Source organism: Budorcas taxicolor, chromosome 15, assembly GCF_023091745.1.
Source record: "Budorcas taxicolor isolate Tak-1 chromosome 15, Takin1.1, whole genome shotgun sequence".
NCBI lineage: Eukaryota > Metazoa > Chordata > Mammalia > Artiodactyla > Bovidae > Budorcas > Budorcas taxicolor.
In genome coordinates this window covers 8,416,063-8,430,594 of record NC_068924.1, presented here as the reverse complement: position 1 = coordinate 8,430,594, position 14,532 = coordinate 8,416,063, and the positions used below count along the sequence as shown (strand labels likewise).

The 14,532-nt window shown below is 35.1% G+C and overlaps 1 protein-coding gene across 1 annotated transcript in view; it reads left to right on the top strand.

Moving 5' to 3' along the window:
• CNTN5 (contactin 5) overlaps nucleotides 1–14,532 on the top strand; it is a 654,757-nt gene that overhangs the window by 499,265 nt on the left and 140,960 nt on the right. The window contains exon 13 of the mRNA XM_052652997.1: nucleotides 94–214. Within this exon, the coding sequence (XP_052508957.1) occupies nucleotides 94–214 (121 nt within the window). The remainder of the gene's footprint in view (nucleotides 1–93; nucleotides 215–14,532) is intronic.

Here is a 14,532-nt window from a genome sequence, read left to right as displayed (position 1 = left end):
GGCCCTTTGACTGAATATGCAAAGTTCCCCTTAAACCACCTTGAACTAGGCAGATTTGCAACATTTTAAACTGGCACTTCATCCCTCTTTCAGCAAGCATCCTCTGCAGATTTAATGATCAGGAACATCCTTCTGATGCATGCTGGGAGATATGGCTGCAGGGTACAGACCACAGCAGACAGTGTGTCAGATGAGGCAGAACTTCTTGTTAGGGGTGAGTATGCTAATAGTGCAGTCTGAAGACATGATCACCATAAATTATCATACAAAGAAATTGAAATGCATGGGCTTTGAGCACATCAATACTGTGCATTTTACTTTCAATTTTACAATATATGTTATTCTTGCTTAACCTTTTGCCTTTGAAACGATTATATGGTAACTTGCTCCTTAGAAACAGACAAAATCTACAGATCCAACTTCAGGTTCCCAAACACCTTTAGTACTAGGTGGTTACTAGGTGTTTACCCAACTTAATGCCAAAATGATATTTGCAACAGTTGAGTCACAAAGACACTTGAACAGTAGAGAAATAAAAATTTTGTGTATATGTATGTGGTTTTCCAAATGTAAAGCTACTGGAACCCCTAGGCATTTTTTTTTCCCTCCACTAACTTCTAAATTCTGCTTCCTGAACAGAAAAACTGCATGCCTAATATAGTGACATTTGCAATTGTTAAGTGACAAGGATTGTTAAAAAGTCTGAAAATGTCAACATACAGTCTCTCTGTGCAAAAATGACAGTTAAGTGGCTTCCAACTATGAGCAAGGCTGCCAAATTCTACAACCCTATGAAGCTATATCTTGTTTGAATTAAGTAAATGCCTACAGCACTAATTTCTTTTAGCACATTATTTGCCAGTTTGGGAAATGCCGCTCTAAGCATGCATTTTCTCTTTTTATTTCTTCCTTTCTTTCTTTTTCTCTCTCTTTTTCCCTTTCTTTCTCTGCCTCCTTCATTTCTTTCTTTCTGCCCTTTTTCTCTTTTTCCCCCTTTTTTCTTTCTTTTCTTTTTTGTTTTTTATGGAGATACAATATATCTGCATAAAAATTAAAAAAATTATATTTGTATAGGTATACAGCTCAAAGAAAAAAATCATAAAGTAATCATACCAAGAAATTGCTATTTAAGACAAGAACTAGAACATTACCAGAATCCCACCCCTCCCTTTTTAATCTCAAAAAAATCAAATTTGACTTGTGTGACTACTGCATGCTAAGACCCCTTGCATGATCTCAGCAAAGAAAAATTACACAATCTGTAACAAAAACTTATATCTTACATTAACTTGTTTTACTCACTTGGAGTGTTTTCCAATCATAATTTTCAATAATTCATTAACATTATAAAAATCTTGAGCAGGAAATACAAGGCCTATGTAAGCTTCATCATCTGTTTTAGTTGTATATGTCACCCAAGGTTTATTGATTTGGGGTAGTGCACCTACATCTACTATTGGTCCAAGTAAAACATTGGTTTGAAACAGATGTGTATCTGGGTGAGTGACAGCATGCTCATTTTTTGTGTGTGTATTTCTATTCCGAAGGTTATTTGAATTCGTCTCCAAATTTATAACAAGAATGTGTATCTGTATTACTCTATTACAAAACATCAACTTTTTAAAGTGCTCATCCTCTCATGATATTTAATTTAACTAAAATTTTTCCTTTATGCCTTGCAAGTTACAATGCTTATGGAATGGCAGACCACACACTGCAGTCAATTTTATAGAAAATAGCTTTCTTCTCTCACTACAGTCTGTTTTAGATTATGTGTATTTATTGTGTAGCACTTGCCTAGTAATTTAGAATGATGCTCCTAAAATTGGAGCTTTCTAAATGAATAACACAATTTAGAGGTTGATAACAAGAAGCCAGGTATTTTTACAGGGCTGTGAGGGGCATATTTAAGTGGCAAAGTAACATTCTGCTTTGTAAGTAAAATTAAACTCAACAGCGTTTAGAATATAATTCAGGCTCGGCTTTTTTGTGTTCTGTTCTTTTAGCCTTTGGCTTTTTGCCTAGGAGATGATAAAATGCAGAAATTTGGAATTACACTCAATAGCAATTTCAAACAGGTTGCTATTGTCTGAATATTCATGCAACATTCAGCTCAAGCTTTCATTTGAAGTGAGTTGCTTTAAGTCACCAATTTTCTATTATATACTTGTATTATTTTTCTAAAACTAGTAAAAATAGCTTGCCTCTTCTGCCTGGTTGGTCTCAGACAGATTTAAAAGTTGAAGTAAAGGTTCTGGTTTTTTCTTTTTTTTTTTCTTTCTGAAGCTTCCTGGTCATTGAAGGAACTCAGATGCCTGAATATTGCAGCTCTTAATGTTGTAAAATGAAACTCAAAATTAGTTTTACCCTGTCTTCTTCTTTCTCCCATTCCTCCAACCATTGGTTTGTAAACTTGGGGCATTCTAATAGTTCAGGCGACAGGACCAAAGCTGAGCTTTCTAGATGAAGGTTTTCTATTGATGGTTATAGTTTTAGCAGCAGAATCCTTAAAGCACACTTAAGAGTGTCATAAAATGAGAATGGTAAAGACAATTTCACCATACTTCATATAGGATACCTTCATTGTATTGCTCAGAGAATGTGAAACATTCTTAGCTAACAAGGAATATGTTTTCATAACTCTGTAATTCTATTTCCATGGAAACTTAGGGAACTAAAGTATATATTCTCCTAGATAACCTGGGAGATAGTCTCCTTTCCCATTAGAGAAAGTCTATGAAATTCTTTTGCACATCTTACCAAACCCTGAAATTCTTCACTTGGCCCCACATGCACACTAGATTGGGGCTCAGGTGTGTGGCCCTAAGACCTCATCAATGCTTGTTTAGAATCTGAGCTTCCCCAACTAGAGCTGCTCTCTGTTTCTCTTCTCACTCACTGCTTGAAAGCTATTTTTCCCCCAAATGCTTGTTTCCACTGTTGCTTTATTTTGCTTGTGAATGTCAGTGCTATTATTCACCTGTATTCCACCATTATTATCATCCTCCAAAAATTGAATTTTCCCATAAATAATCATCTGAAGCATAAAATTGCTTGCTCTCATATACTTAATACTCAGTGAACCAGCCTTATAACAGCACCATGCATAATTTGGAGACCCATAATAGAAGTAATGAACTTAAAATAAGTTATTTTGCCAGAATATAAAAAGGAAATTAAAGCCACACCTGGACATCTGTGCACAATTTAAGTCACTTATTCAAGTGTGATATAGCAACAAGAGAGAAAGTAAATCTAGACAATGCTACAGGGAACCTCTTTAAAGATGGAAAACTGTATTATATTCTCCATGGTAAAGGAGATAGACCATTAAGGGATAACCTCACTGACGGGAATACACAGTTTATAAAGAACTGATACTCCCAAGCATTATGCTGCTGCTGCTGCTGCTGCTAAGTCACTTCAGTTATGCCCACCTCTGTGCGACCCCATAGATGACAGCCCACCAGGCTCTGCCATCCCTGGGATTCTCCAGGCAAGAACACTGGAGTGGGTTGCCATTTCCTTCTGCAATGCATGAAAGTGAAAGTGAAGTCACTCAGTCTGGTCTGACTCTTTGCGACCCCATGGACTGCAGCCTACCAGGCTCCTCCATCCATGGGATTTTCCAGGCAAGAGTACTGGAGTGGGTTGCCATTGCCTTCTTTCCCAAACATTATGAGAGGTGACCAAACACAACATAAAACACAACAGAGAAAGAATATTAGTTTTTTTTGTTATTTTATTTTACAAACTAACTGTCAGAAATATGTTTCCCAAAGAGAATATAAGGGTAAGAAACTATCACAGTTTAAAGAATAAAATGTGTTTAGCTAAACTAACTGGGAGCCCGAGCCTGAGCTCTGTCTATTCTGCCCACAGGCAGAGGAAACAATAAAAAAATGCACTTCTTCATGCAAATTTCTATTCAGATTGATCTGTTATTAATGCAAAACAGTAGATCAAGAAACTCTTGGCATAGTCAAAGACAATCCACAATCTCTTGGTTCTTTCTGAATGCACTGCCTGTATACCCTCTTTCCCCCAAACTTGGATGACAAATTTTATTCCGTTAATTACAGTTTACAAGATGAATATGACTTGTATTAAACTGAATTTGAGAAGAAAGAATCTACTTCAGGACACAATTTATTGAGAAAAATCTGACTGCTTTTAACTATTCATTCCTTCTTCCCTCTGTCACTTCTGATTCAATCTGAAGTTCAGAATGTCTTTCAATCTTATTTGCTTCAAACATCTCATCAGTTCAATTCCATTTATTCTTTCCAATATTTTTCCTTGAATATTTTACTTTTAGTCTCTGCTGATCAACCTTGTCACTTTTTATTTCAAAACAGAAGCTATTAAGAATTTGTTGTGGCAATTAAATAAGTCACAGACATTTGTTGATAATTTGCTGTTTATTTATTCACTCACCCATTCATCTGGCACCTGCTCTGTAGCAAGCCCTGCTATGGAATAGAAACAGATGCAGATGCCAAGATCTCAGCCCTCTCTGTGAGACCAAGTGGCTCTCTATCCTCTTGTCCACGAGTGTGAGAACCACCTTTGGGAACGGGGTGAGAAACACCAGTGAAGGAAGCTCCTCAGATAACCTATGTCTTTCAGGGGAAATAATGAAATGCTATGAAAATCCATAGGCATAGCTATAGGACTGACTTCATAAATTGTGGGTCCTGGTGCAAATAGAAAATGCAGAGTCTTTCATGCAAAGTTTGACAAGAATCTTAAGACAGTGACAGCAGAACATTAATCCAAGTACAGGGACCTTCTAAGTCAGGGACCCTGTGTGACTGCACAAGTAATACACCATGAAGTCAGCCAGGTACAGCATTAAATTTTGTGTGAAGATACAGGAACAAAAGGACTTCAGCAAAGGGGAGGGTCAGTTATAACAAAGTTGTTTTAATGTGTTTGCTCATCTATAAAAATAACATATTAAAGCCTCTTCAGAGGTTTCATCAGCTTTTTATATAAAAGATCATTTTTTATTATTCTACCTCAAGAGCCTTATGTTTTGAAAGATTTTGGTCATTATGTTGAAGTAATCATTAATTCATATTTCTATTTAAATTTTCACTAAACTCTTTTATCATGAGGTATCAGTGTTACCAAGCTAGATAATTTCACTCTAGCCAACAGAAAAAAAAAAAGATTTACATTTTAGCTAGTTGTGAAGTGTTATCTGTTTTGTTTTCAAATAGTTGCAAATAATCTAAAGATACCAGTTACCATCTAATGGAAACCAACTTGGAAACTTTGATTAAATACTCTCCAGATTGTCTCCAAGATATACTTTTCAGTGATCCTCACCAGCAAGAGAGAAAAATTCTCAAGTTTTCTGCCTTTTGTCCTTGGAGAGATACAAGTGCATGCTATCACTTTTCCAAATACAAAAGGAAACTCAAGCTCAGCGAAAATCTTGAACATATTTCTTATACATGTAGGTTTGAGAATTAACCAGTATTAATGTGCTCTGTCTTTATATCTCTCAAAGCACTACCCTTTTGAAATGTGTAGATTCCAAATTGATATAAATGCATTTTACTATCTGACCACTACTAAACTTTCAAGCTTTAAAATGCACAAGTGTTTGGCCCAACTATCCAGAGTTTGCACAGTTTTCCTTTTCCACCACTAATCTAATATGAAATGACAGGTTTGAAGTTTGCACAAGCCTTCATATGGTGGAGTAATGTCTTGGAATCAAGAGAGTCTCCAGGGAAAAAGAAAAGGAGCTATAAATCACAAAAAAACAAAGCTGGGTTTGATGATGTACTAGTATTTGAGGCTCAAAAGAACAATAACAAATGCTTTCAGTGTAATTTTAATGTTAATACTAAACAAATTTGCCAATAATTTCTACTTTAGAGCAGAATAGAAATTATTCAGTTAATATATTGGTTTTTCCAATATTTAAAAAAGCTTTAAAATTGAGATATAAAATAAAATGTCCTTACCTAGAAGAAAATCTAATCTCACTCATTGCAAAGTCTTATTGGAATAGCCTGTATAGCATTGTGGGAATTTTAGATCACTACGGTCAATAGTGTTGGGTAAGGCTTTTAAAGCAATTAATGGATACAAATCACTTGCTTAGACATTTTCTACATTAACTAGTTTGATTGACACCTATACAATTTCTCTTACAGGCTGAATAGCAGCTTAGTTTTTTTTCTCTTGTACTTTTCATGTGGTTGCTTGCTAATCTGTGGGAACTCTAACAACTGACTAAAAAGTAACTTTTTTAACTGTGGATTTTCTGTGCAACATTTAGTTTGGTTCACTGAAATGATAGTTGACTGAAGTGATTTGATCAAATGACCAAATGCTTGCCACAGTTATACATAAAATGTACAAATAAATTGTCACTGTATATAGACAACCAATTGATGGAGACTAAATTTCTTATATTTAGCCACTCAACAAATATTGAGTGCCTGCTGGAAGCCAAGTTCTCTTTTAGGAACTGGTATTTCCATCAACTGACTTAGACTTTCTGGGGAGCATTTTGTTATTTTGAAACAAGTACATTGACTTCACTCTTCCATTTTAAGAAAAATCTAATCAAATAGGTTTTATATCATACATATTTCTGAATCACAAATTGAAAGGTAATCACAATTCACTGTGTATTTTGCTCCTCACATCTTACATTTTTTTTATGCTTCCATCCTATTATAAAAATGACATTTACTATTACTTCTCACTTATGTAAACTTGTTGAAGCAAGTTCTTGGTATGTGGGGTTACGTTTTACATGCTGATTTTATTTATTGTTTAGTGAGTACCTACTATATGCCAAGACAGTTCTAGGGTGCAAGAAGGATAAGTGGTGAAATGGGATTGGTTATAAGTGCCTTCTCATGTCATGGGAAAGAACTTCCCTTTTATACCACAGATTATAGTTAGCCATTAAAGGACCAAAACAGGAAAAGCATGTAATTAGATATGCACTTCAAGAGGATCATTATGACAAAGCAGGGGATGTTTTAGAGGAGCATGAGACCAAGTAGGAGACCATGGCAATAATTCTGATAAGAAATAAGAAGGGTCTGATAAAAGGCAATGGTAATTGAGATGGAAAGAAACACATACTAAACAGCTAGGAAGGAGACAAGATCTACAGAACTTGGTGGCTCACCTTATGCAAAAATAAGAATAGGAGGCCAAGATAAATCCCAGTGGTAATGCTGGGGCCACTCAGTTAACTAGTGGTCAAGGGGAGGGAAGACATACAGCCTGCTTACACCAAGGCAGTTCCAGGTTAAACTCGGAGAGCCAGCATAATTATTGACGAAGTCCTTTCTCTCAAAATTGTCCAGGTTTAGATGATAAATTAAGTGGCCATCCTAGTGAAGAATGATCATGTTTTTCAATTTATCTGGAAGATAAGGAGATAGGTGAATTGGGGGGTGAAGGAAGAGCAGTTAACATAAGGCTCTCCAGAGAGAAATACCCAGTAAGTAAATAGATTTGTGGCTACAGAGATCAGGAGAGAATAGGGTTGAACTGAGATGTAGATTTCAGCATGATGAGATGAAAATGAAATTGCAAAGACAGCATGTGAAGAATGAGAAGAGGAAGAAGCTCAAGATAGAAACTTCAGAAACACTGACGTTGAGGAAGAGGAGGAAGCTACAAGAAGATTGGCAAGTAGCTGCCAGACAGAGCAACTAAGTGGACGATTGAAAAAACCAAACCTTAGAGACAGGAAAAGGGAATTTCAGGAAGGAGAAAATAGGCTTCAGTGACAAATGCAAGTAAATCAAGAACAAATAGATACCACTGGTTTGAGCAGTTTTAAATAATTGATGACCTTTGCAAGGGCAAATTCAGTGTAATAATGAAATCAGAGTAGGTGGGGAGAGGTAAGTGATAATGTATGTAAAGCTGTGCAGTATCTTAAGGAAAGTGTAGGGTTTGAAGTCAGACAGAAAGCGTCTGCCCACATTATGGGAGACCCGGGTTCGATCCTTGGATAGGGAAGATTCCCTGGAGAAGGAAATGGCAACCCACTCCAGTGCTCTTGCCTGGAAAATCCCATGGATGGAGGAAACTGATAGGCTATAGTCCATGGGGTCGCAAAGAGTCGAACACGACAGAACGACTTCACTTCAACCTTCAAGCTCTTACTAGGTGTGTGACTTTGAGCAGGTTGCTCAACTTTAGCCCTTCTCATTCTTCTCCCATTCATTCAGTAGCTATTCATCAAACATTTATAGGGTGCATAATACATGGCAGAGGGCTTCCCAAGTGGCACAAGTGTTCAAGAACCCTCCTGCCAGTTCAGGAGACACAGAAGACCAGGGTTCAATCCCTGGGTCAGAAAGATCCCCTGGAGGTGGGATGTCAGCCCACTCCAGTATTCTTGCTTGGGAGAATCCCATGGACAGAGGAGCAATAGTCCATAGGGTCACAAAGAACTGGACAGGACTGAAGTGACTTTGCATGTATGTACAATATGTAGCAGGCACTGTGTTACAGCTAATCACAAGCAACTTATGCCCCCAACATGAAGGAACACTCTTTATAATATAATACAAAGAGTATGATTACAGATATACAAGCAGCACATTTTGCTTTCTGATCATAAGCTCTATTGATAAAAGAGCTAATATTTGTTAAGTTCTTCCCATATGCCAAGAACTGTGCTAAAGTATCTCTATGAATTATTTCATTTTATATATCTAGAATGTCCTATAAAAACAATATGAGAAGGTTACTATTTTTAGTTCCAATTTGCAGATAAGGAAACTAGCCTCAGAGACAAATACCCTCAGGAATAGTAAGCATCAATCAATAATAGACCTCTTTCTACATAATCTCTCCTTGTTCTCTCATTTTAAAGTTTCTTCCAATTTCCCTAATTATTAAGCAAGGAAAAAATTGCCAATTGCCTTAAAAATGCCTGACCTTCCACCCACTTGTGGTCGCTGTTTTTTCAAAGCTTTGATGTTCATTGTTTCTCATCTATATATGGGTGAATTATGTTAAGAGCCTTGAGACAAAACAACACAAAACAAACAAACAAAAATGGTCTTTGATATTCAAAAGGATGTCCTTAAGGCCACCAATATTGCTTAGCTGAAATATTGGAAGTACATTTTATATGTCTGTTCATTTGTTTGAATTGTTTGGAAATGTCATCCTACTTAGTTTTCATATACTTTATGTAGACACGTCCTAAACCAACAACCAGTTGGTTTAGGAAACCTAACCTTTTGAACCTAAACTTTCTGAAACATAACCTTTTTATTTCCCTGAATGTATTGTTTTCTATGAATTTTACATAAATTGTTTTAGCATGTCTTTTGAGTATTGGGTAGTAATTTGTTTTCAGGGGAAGCCCAGAATAGTTTTGCAGGGCATATACATTACTACATGGCCCTTTTTTGATATCCACATGTGGAATCCAAGTTCCAAGCAAAAATTCTGCTGAATGTCAACACAATGACTTGTCACATCCCCAAGGAAGTTAATACAAAATTGGTAAGTTCACTTCAGTTTCCATCCCCAAATCTTGTTTTATTTCAATTTATATTCCAGAATACTCAATTCTTAATTATTTTCTTGATTTTGTGTAACACACTACCACATATAGCCTGGACTCTGAATGATTCTTCATTAATCCACACAAAATCCACACAGCCTGAATGGAGGGCTAACACTGATTGGAAGAAACTTTTACTGCAAATTGGATTTTGTCCTCCCAAACACCTGGCAAAGGTAATGTCTCCATTTCACTACTCCTTAATTTGGACTTACAAAGGCAATTAGCTCTCTAATGAGTTAGAGCAAGTGAGGTGAAATAGTAGGGACAAAATTGAACACCAGATGATGAGGGAAAAAAAAGAAAAAAGAATAAGTCACTCATTCTTGATAACAAATCTTTCAAAATTGATATTCATTTTCATTTTTTCTAAACTAAATTATGTAAAATATGTTGCTTAGTACTTATAGAGAAAATCTAACTTAATACATTATATGTAAGGATTGGCAGTCATGAGTACATGGGTTCCTATGTTATCGATTGAGTCCATCAGTAGATTTTGCCTTTGGAAATTTGCAAATCATTGGTGAGGTACCTAAAAAACTGAGAAGGAAAGGAAAAACTAGTTCCTACTTTTACAAAAAAAAAAGCAGTTTATTAAACCAGAGAATTACGTCTACAAAAATCAAAGTGGTCAAGTATTGAAAAGTTGAGACATCAAAATGACAGCTGCAAGGTTAATTACTGCTGTGAGAAAATAAAACTGCATAAATTCAAAATGTGCAAAAAGTAGTGGGAAAAGATCTGCAGATCTTTTTTCGAAAGATCTTTGGGCAACTGTGCACTTAATGCTGCACTAGTTTATAGCTGGTGCACTGTAAACGTTTGCTGAATCTCAATAGCCCAACTTAAAGATGACTCATGTTTAAAAAGGCTGTGATAGAAGCCAGGTTACCCACCCCATACATTGTAGCATTCTAAAAACAACCCCAGGCCAGGATTTAGATCTAACTCTTCATCTCCTGGATAACTGGAGGCAAGTCATTTTACCTCTTCCAGATTTTTCATTTGTAAAATGGGGACATTATATCCAATTTGCAGATTTAATAGGATAATGAATTGAGATTTCAAGTGGTGGAATGCTTTTCAGAAAATGCAAGACACTGTTGTTGATATTCTTCACTAGATGAAGAATATGTTTCCCTAATCATTAAGATTAGGGAGATGAATCATTGTTCTTCATGGTACCTATAAACAAGAAAATGGTCTACATTTATCCAACAGGCAATGCTATCTGATTATCCACTGATGAAATATCCCATAACTTTATGAGTGTTCTGTCCATCTTGTTCAATTACACTTTGATAAGCATCCTAAAGGTGAGTGAGAGCATTTTGGTTGCTTCTTCTTCCTCAGGGCCAAATTAGCATGTTTTTAAGCCTGGCATAACTGTGTTCTCTGCAGGTTTACTGTCATTAGTATGAACTGTGAAATACCATTAGGACCATCTCGGTGTATTCAGTTAACTGGGTCGATGAAACTTTGCCTCACTTTCCAGAAGTGGACTGCTTATATTAGTGTGTTTATTTGCATTGTAGATTCCATTGTAGGGGGCTCCATCTTTGAGCAAACTGCAATAGCTGCCTTAGTGTACAGGAAATTTCCCATGTGTGAAACAAGTACTAAAGAGCTTGAAGTACAGTTACACAAAGTCAGCAAGAGGCTAAGGCTGAATAAAAAAAGTTGAATGCACAAATTATATTTCCTTCTAGAAAAGATGTGTAGATGAAGCTATAATAGAGTCCTAAGATTACTGCTTTTCTACCAGTGACAGTCATCACTATCTGCCTATCTAAAAGTAACCAGCTTGATAGCATATGAAATGAACCCCCCAAAATATTATGTTAATTTATATCATAGTCTTTAATATTTTAAGAACATAAATATTTATTATATGAATGTTTACATGGAATTGTGCATACTTTTAGTTGGCAATGAAGCAATGCAAAAATTAAAATTAAAGTAAAAAGCCTTTATAAACACCACCAAGGACACTAAAAGATTTGGAAGTACTTGTGAAATAAGTACTTAGATTTTTTAAATTGAAAACAAATGGTATGAATGGTTTTCAAGTTCCTCAGGAATTATGTCTTAGCTTTTAAAACATTCTAGGTCAAAAGTATAGAATTTCAAACAAAACAATATTTTCCTAAATCACATAAGTTAACAAAAATTAATCATCTATACTAAATTGTCAGCTTTCTTGTTTGTCAGTGTTCTAATTTGGTTAATTCTAGTGCACATTAATCACAGAAAAATACGGCATAAAACAAGTTCAGGCAGTTATTGGTTCATATGATTATTTTTTTGTGCCAACTCAAGAAATAGGACTGTTATTAGTAAACTTCATTTGAAATACCTAATCTCTGTTTCAAAGAGATTTTATTACCTGATCTGTGTGTATCAGTAAATCAAATCTCACATATTTGTCTCACAACCTCAGTTCACAGAATGTTAAGTCAAGCTAATAAGAAGCATCGATCTTACCCACTGAATGTGATAGTCTGCATTGCAGACACTCTCCCCATAATCCATTCATTATATGGAACATCTGTTACAAATTATCCAACCTCCAGGACTGCTCTATTTAAGTGCTTCTGCAAAAGCCCACTGTCTCTATCTCTCCTAATGAATTACATGGTGGCATAGGGATCACGCCAAGTTCACTGTCACCACATGACAATAGTCTTTTTTCAATCTGTGTTGAGCTCTAATGACATATTTCATAGTGATAAATATCTTCTTACAGTTGTAGAACAAGAACAACAACAAAAAAAAAAAAAAAACACAGATAAGCAAGTAATCATCAAGAAACCACTAAGACAGTACTTACTCCATTATATCTCAGCCATTGCCCAATAAGTTAAGCACTTAGGAAGTAATACTTACACATTTCTAAGTCCTAAGGGGCCAACTGATCTGCTCAGCTAGTTAAAATATAAAACTAATGACCCCCAGATACAGGTTTGTCAACTTTGTTCCCTTCCATGACTGTGAGACATGTCCCTAGTCTCAAATAATCTTGTAGACAAGTTGTTGGTATCAAGGAACATCATGAAAGAAAATCTAAATAAAGTCAACTCTCTGTATCTGTGGATTCTGTATCTGCAGACTCAAACAACAATGGATCAAAAATATTGGGGGGAAATATTTTAGAAAGTTCCAAAAAGCAAAAATTAAATTTGTTGTATAGGTAATTATTTACATAGCATTTACATTGTTTCTACAAGTATTTGGATAGCATTTAGATTTATTACAATTAATCCAGAGATGATTTAAAGTATATAGGAAGATTGTGTAAATTATATGCAAATATTATCCATTTCTATACAAGGGGCTTAAGCATCCCCAGATTTTTACTGAGGGGGGATCTTGGAACCAATCCCTGGTGGATACTGGAGAACAACTAAATGAGAATAATTGGAAATGTTTGCTTCAGAGAAAAACATATTAAAGAAAATCTGCTACTTTATAGTTTAGGCCACAGTATTGCCAAGGGTGCAGATGTCTTAAAATGAATGACTTTATAAACATGTGGTCCTAAAGTATCTTTGGAGATAATAATTCCAAATTTACTTCATGGTATATTTAGGAAAATATGTCACAGGATAGCTATAAATTATTCATAAATGAATAGTGAGATTGAAAAACTTTAAAGTCCATATAGGCATATGTTATTTTTTTATCTTAATTTGCATTACAGAGTTGTAATGAGTCATACACAATAAATCCAATATTGGATTTATAGAAAGATTTGCAGAAGCATGATACCTAGCATATTTTAGCACCCCATATGTTATTTTCCCACAGGATTTCTTCAACTCATCTGTTCTTAGAATTTGTGTAACACTAGCTTACTAAATTAATTTCAGGATAGTGTCTGGGTTGCTTGAGGTTTTAAATAAACAAGTTGATTATTTTTAATTATTCTTGCTAGTTTGCACAATGGACACTCAAATATCTATTTTCCATTTCAGAAAGATCACCTTCGATGGATGGAAAGTAACACTTATATACTGGAATATATTTAGAGTGCACAACTCCAACTTATATAAAACTACATTAAGCATTTATGCCTGCCTAACTACTTGAAATTGTTGCTTAATTTAACTTTCACCTGAAGTTTGTAATAATTGGCCAAGAAGCATTTGTATTTTTCTAAAAAGGAACACAAGAATTCTTTAAATAAACATTTTAAATGTAATGATGTGTAAAGTCTCACATTAGTAATCAAATGCTTCAGCCAAAAACAGCACAAGCCATTTTGGCTTACACCTCACAAGGAGTCAAAATCCCAGTGACAAATACATGTCATTCACAAATTATATTAACCAGGATAAATATCATAAAATTCCAATTTTATAAGACTGACATGGTGAAGAGGTGATAAAATTTTTTATTTCCTTTCAATGAAAGTAGAAAAATCACCACAGAGTCCATGAGATTGCAAGAAACATATGTCCAAAGCATCCTTGGAGAATTCACTGGCCACTGTTACTGAAACTGCTACTACTACTACTACTGACAACTTCTACTAAGCAACAACAGTACAATTAATCAACACTGGAAAACAGATTTACTGAATTATTATTAAAAATTTATAAATTTTTATAAAAAATTATTGCAATGAAAAATACTCATACATTTTTAATCATTTATATAGACTTTCCCCCAAATCTTTCTATATGTTCTAAAGTCTTCCATTGCATCTTTTTATCTACAATTTTCAATGGCTTCTTTCCTTTGACTCTTATTGCATGAAAAGAAAATTCATTTCCAATGAATTTCCAATACACTCAGAGTAAAATCCAAATTCATTACCATTGTCTTCAAATCCCTTTATTACCTGGCACTTACTGATATTTCCAACAACATTATCTTCCTCTAAACTCTTCTTTCATTTTGATTAAACCACAGCAGAATTCTTTCTGTTCCACAGATATGCCAAGTGCATAACA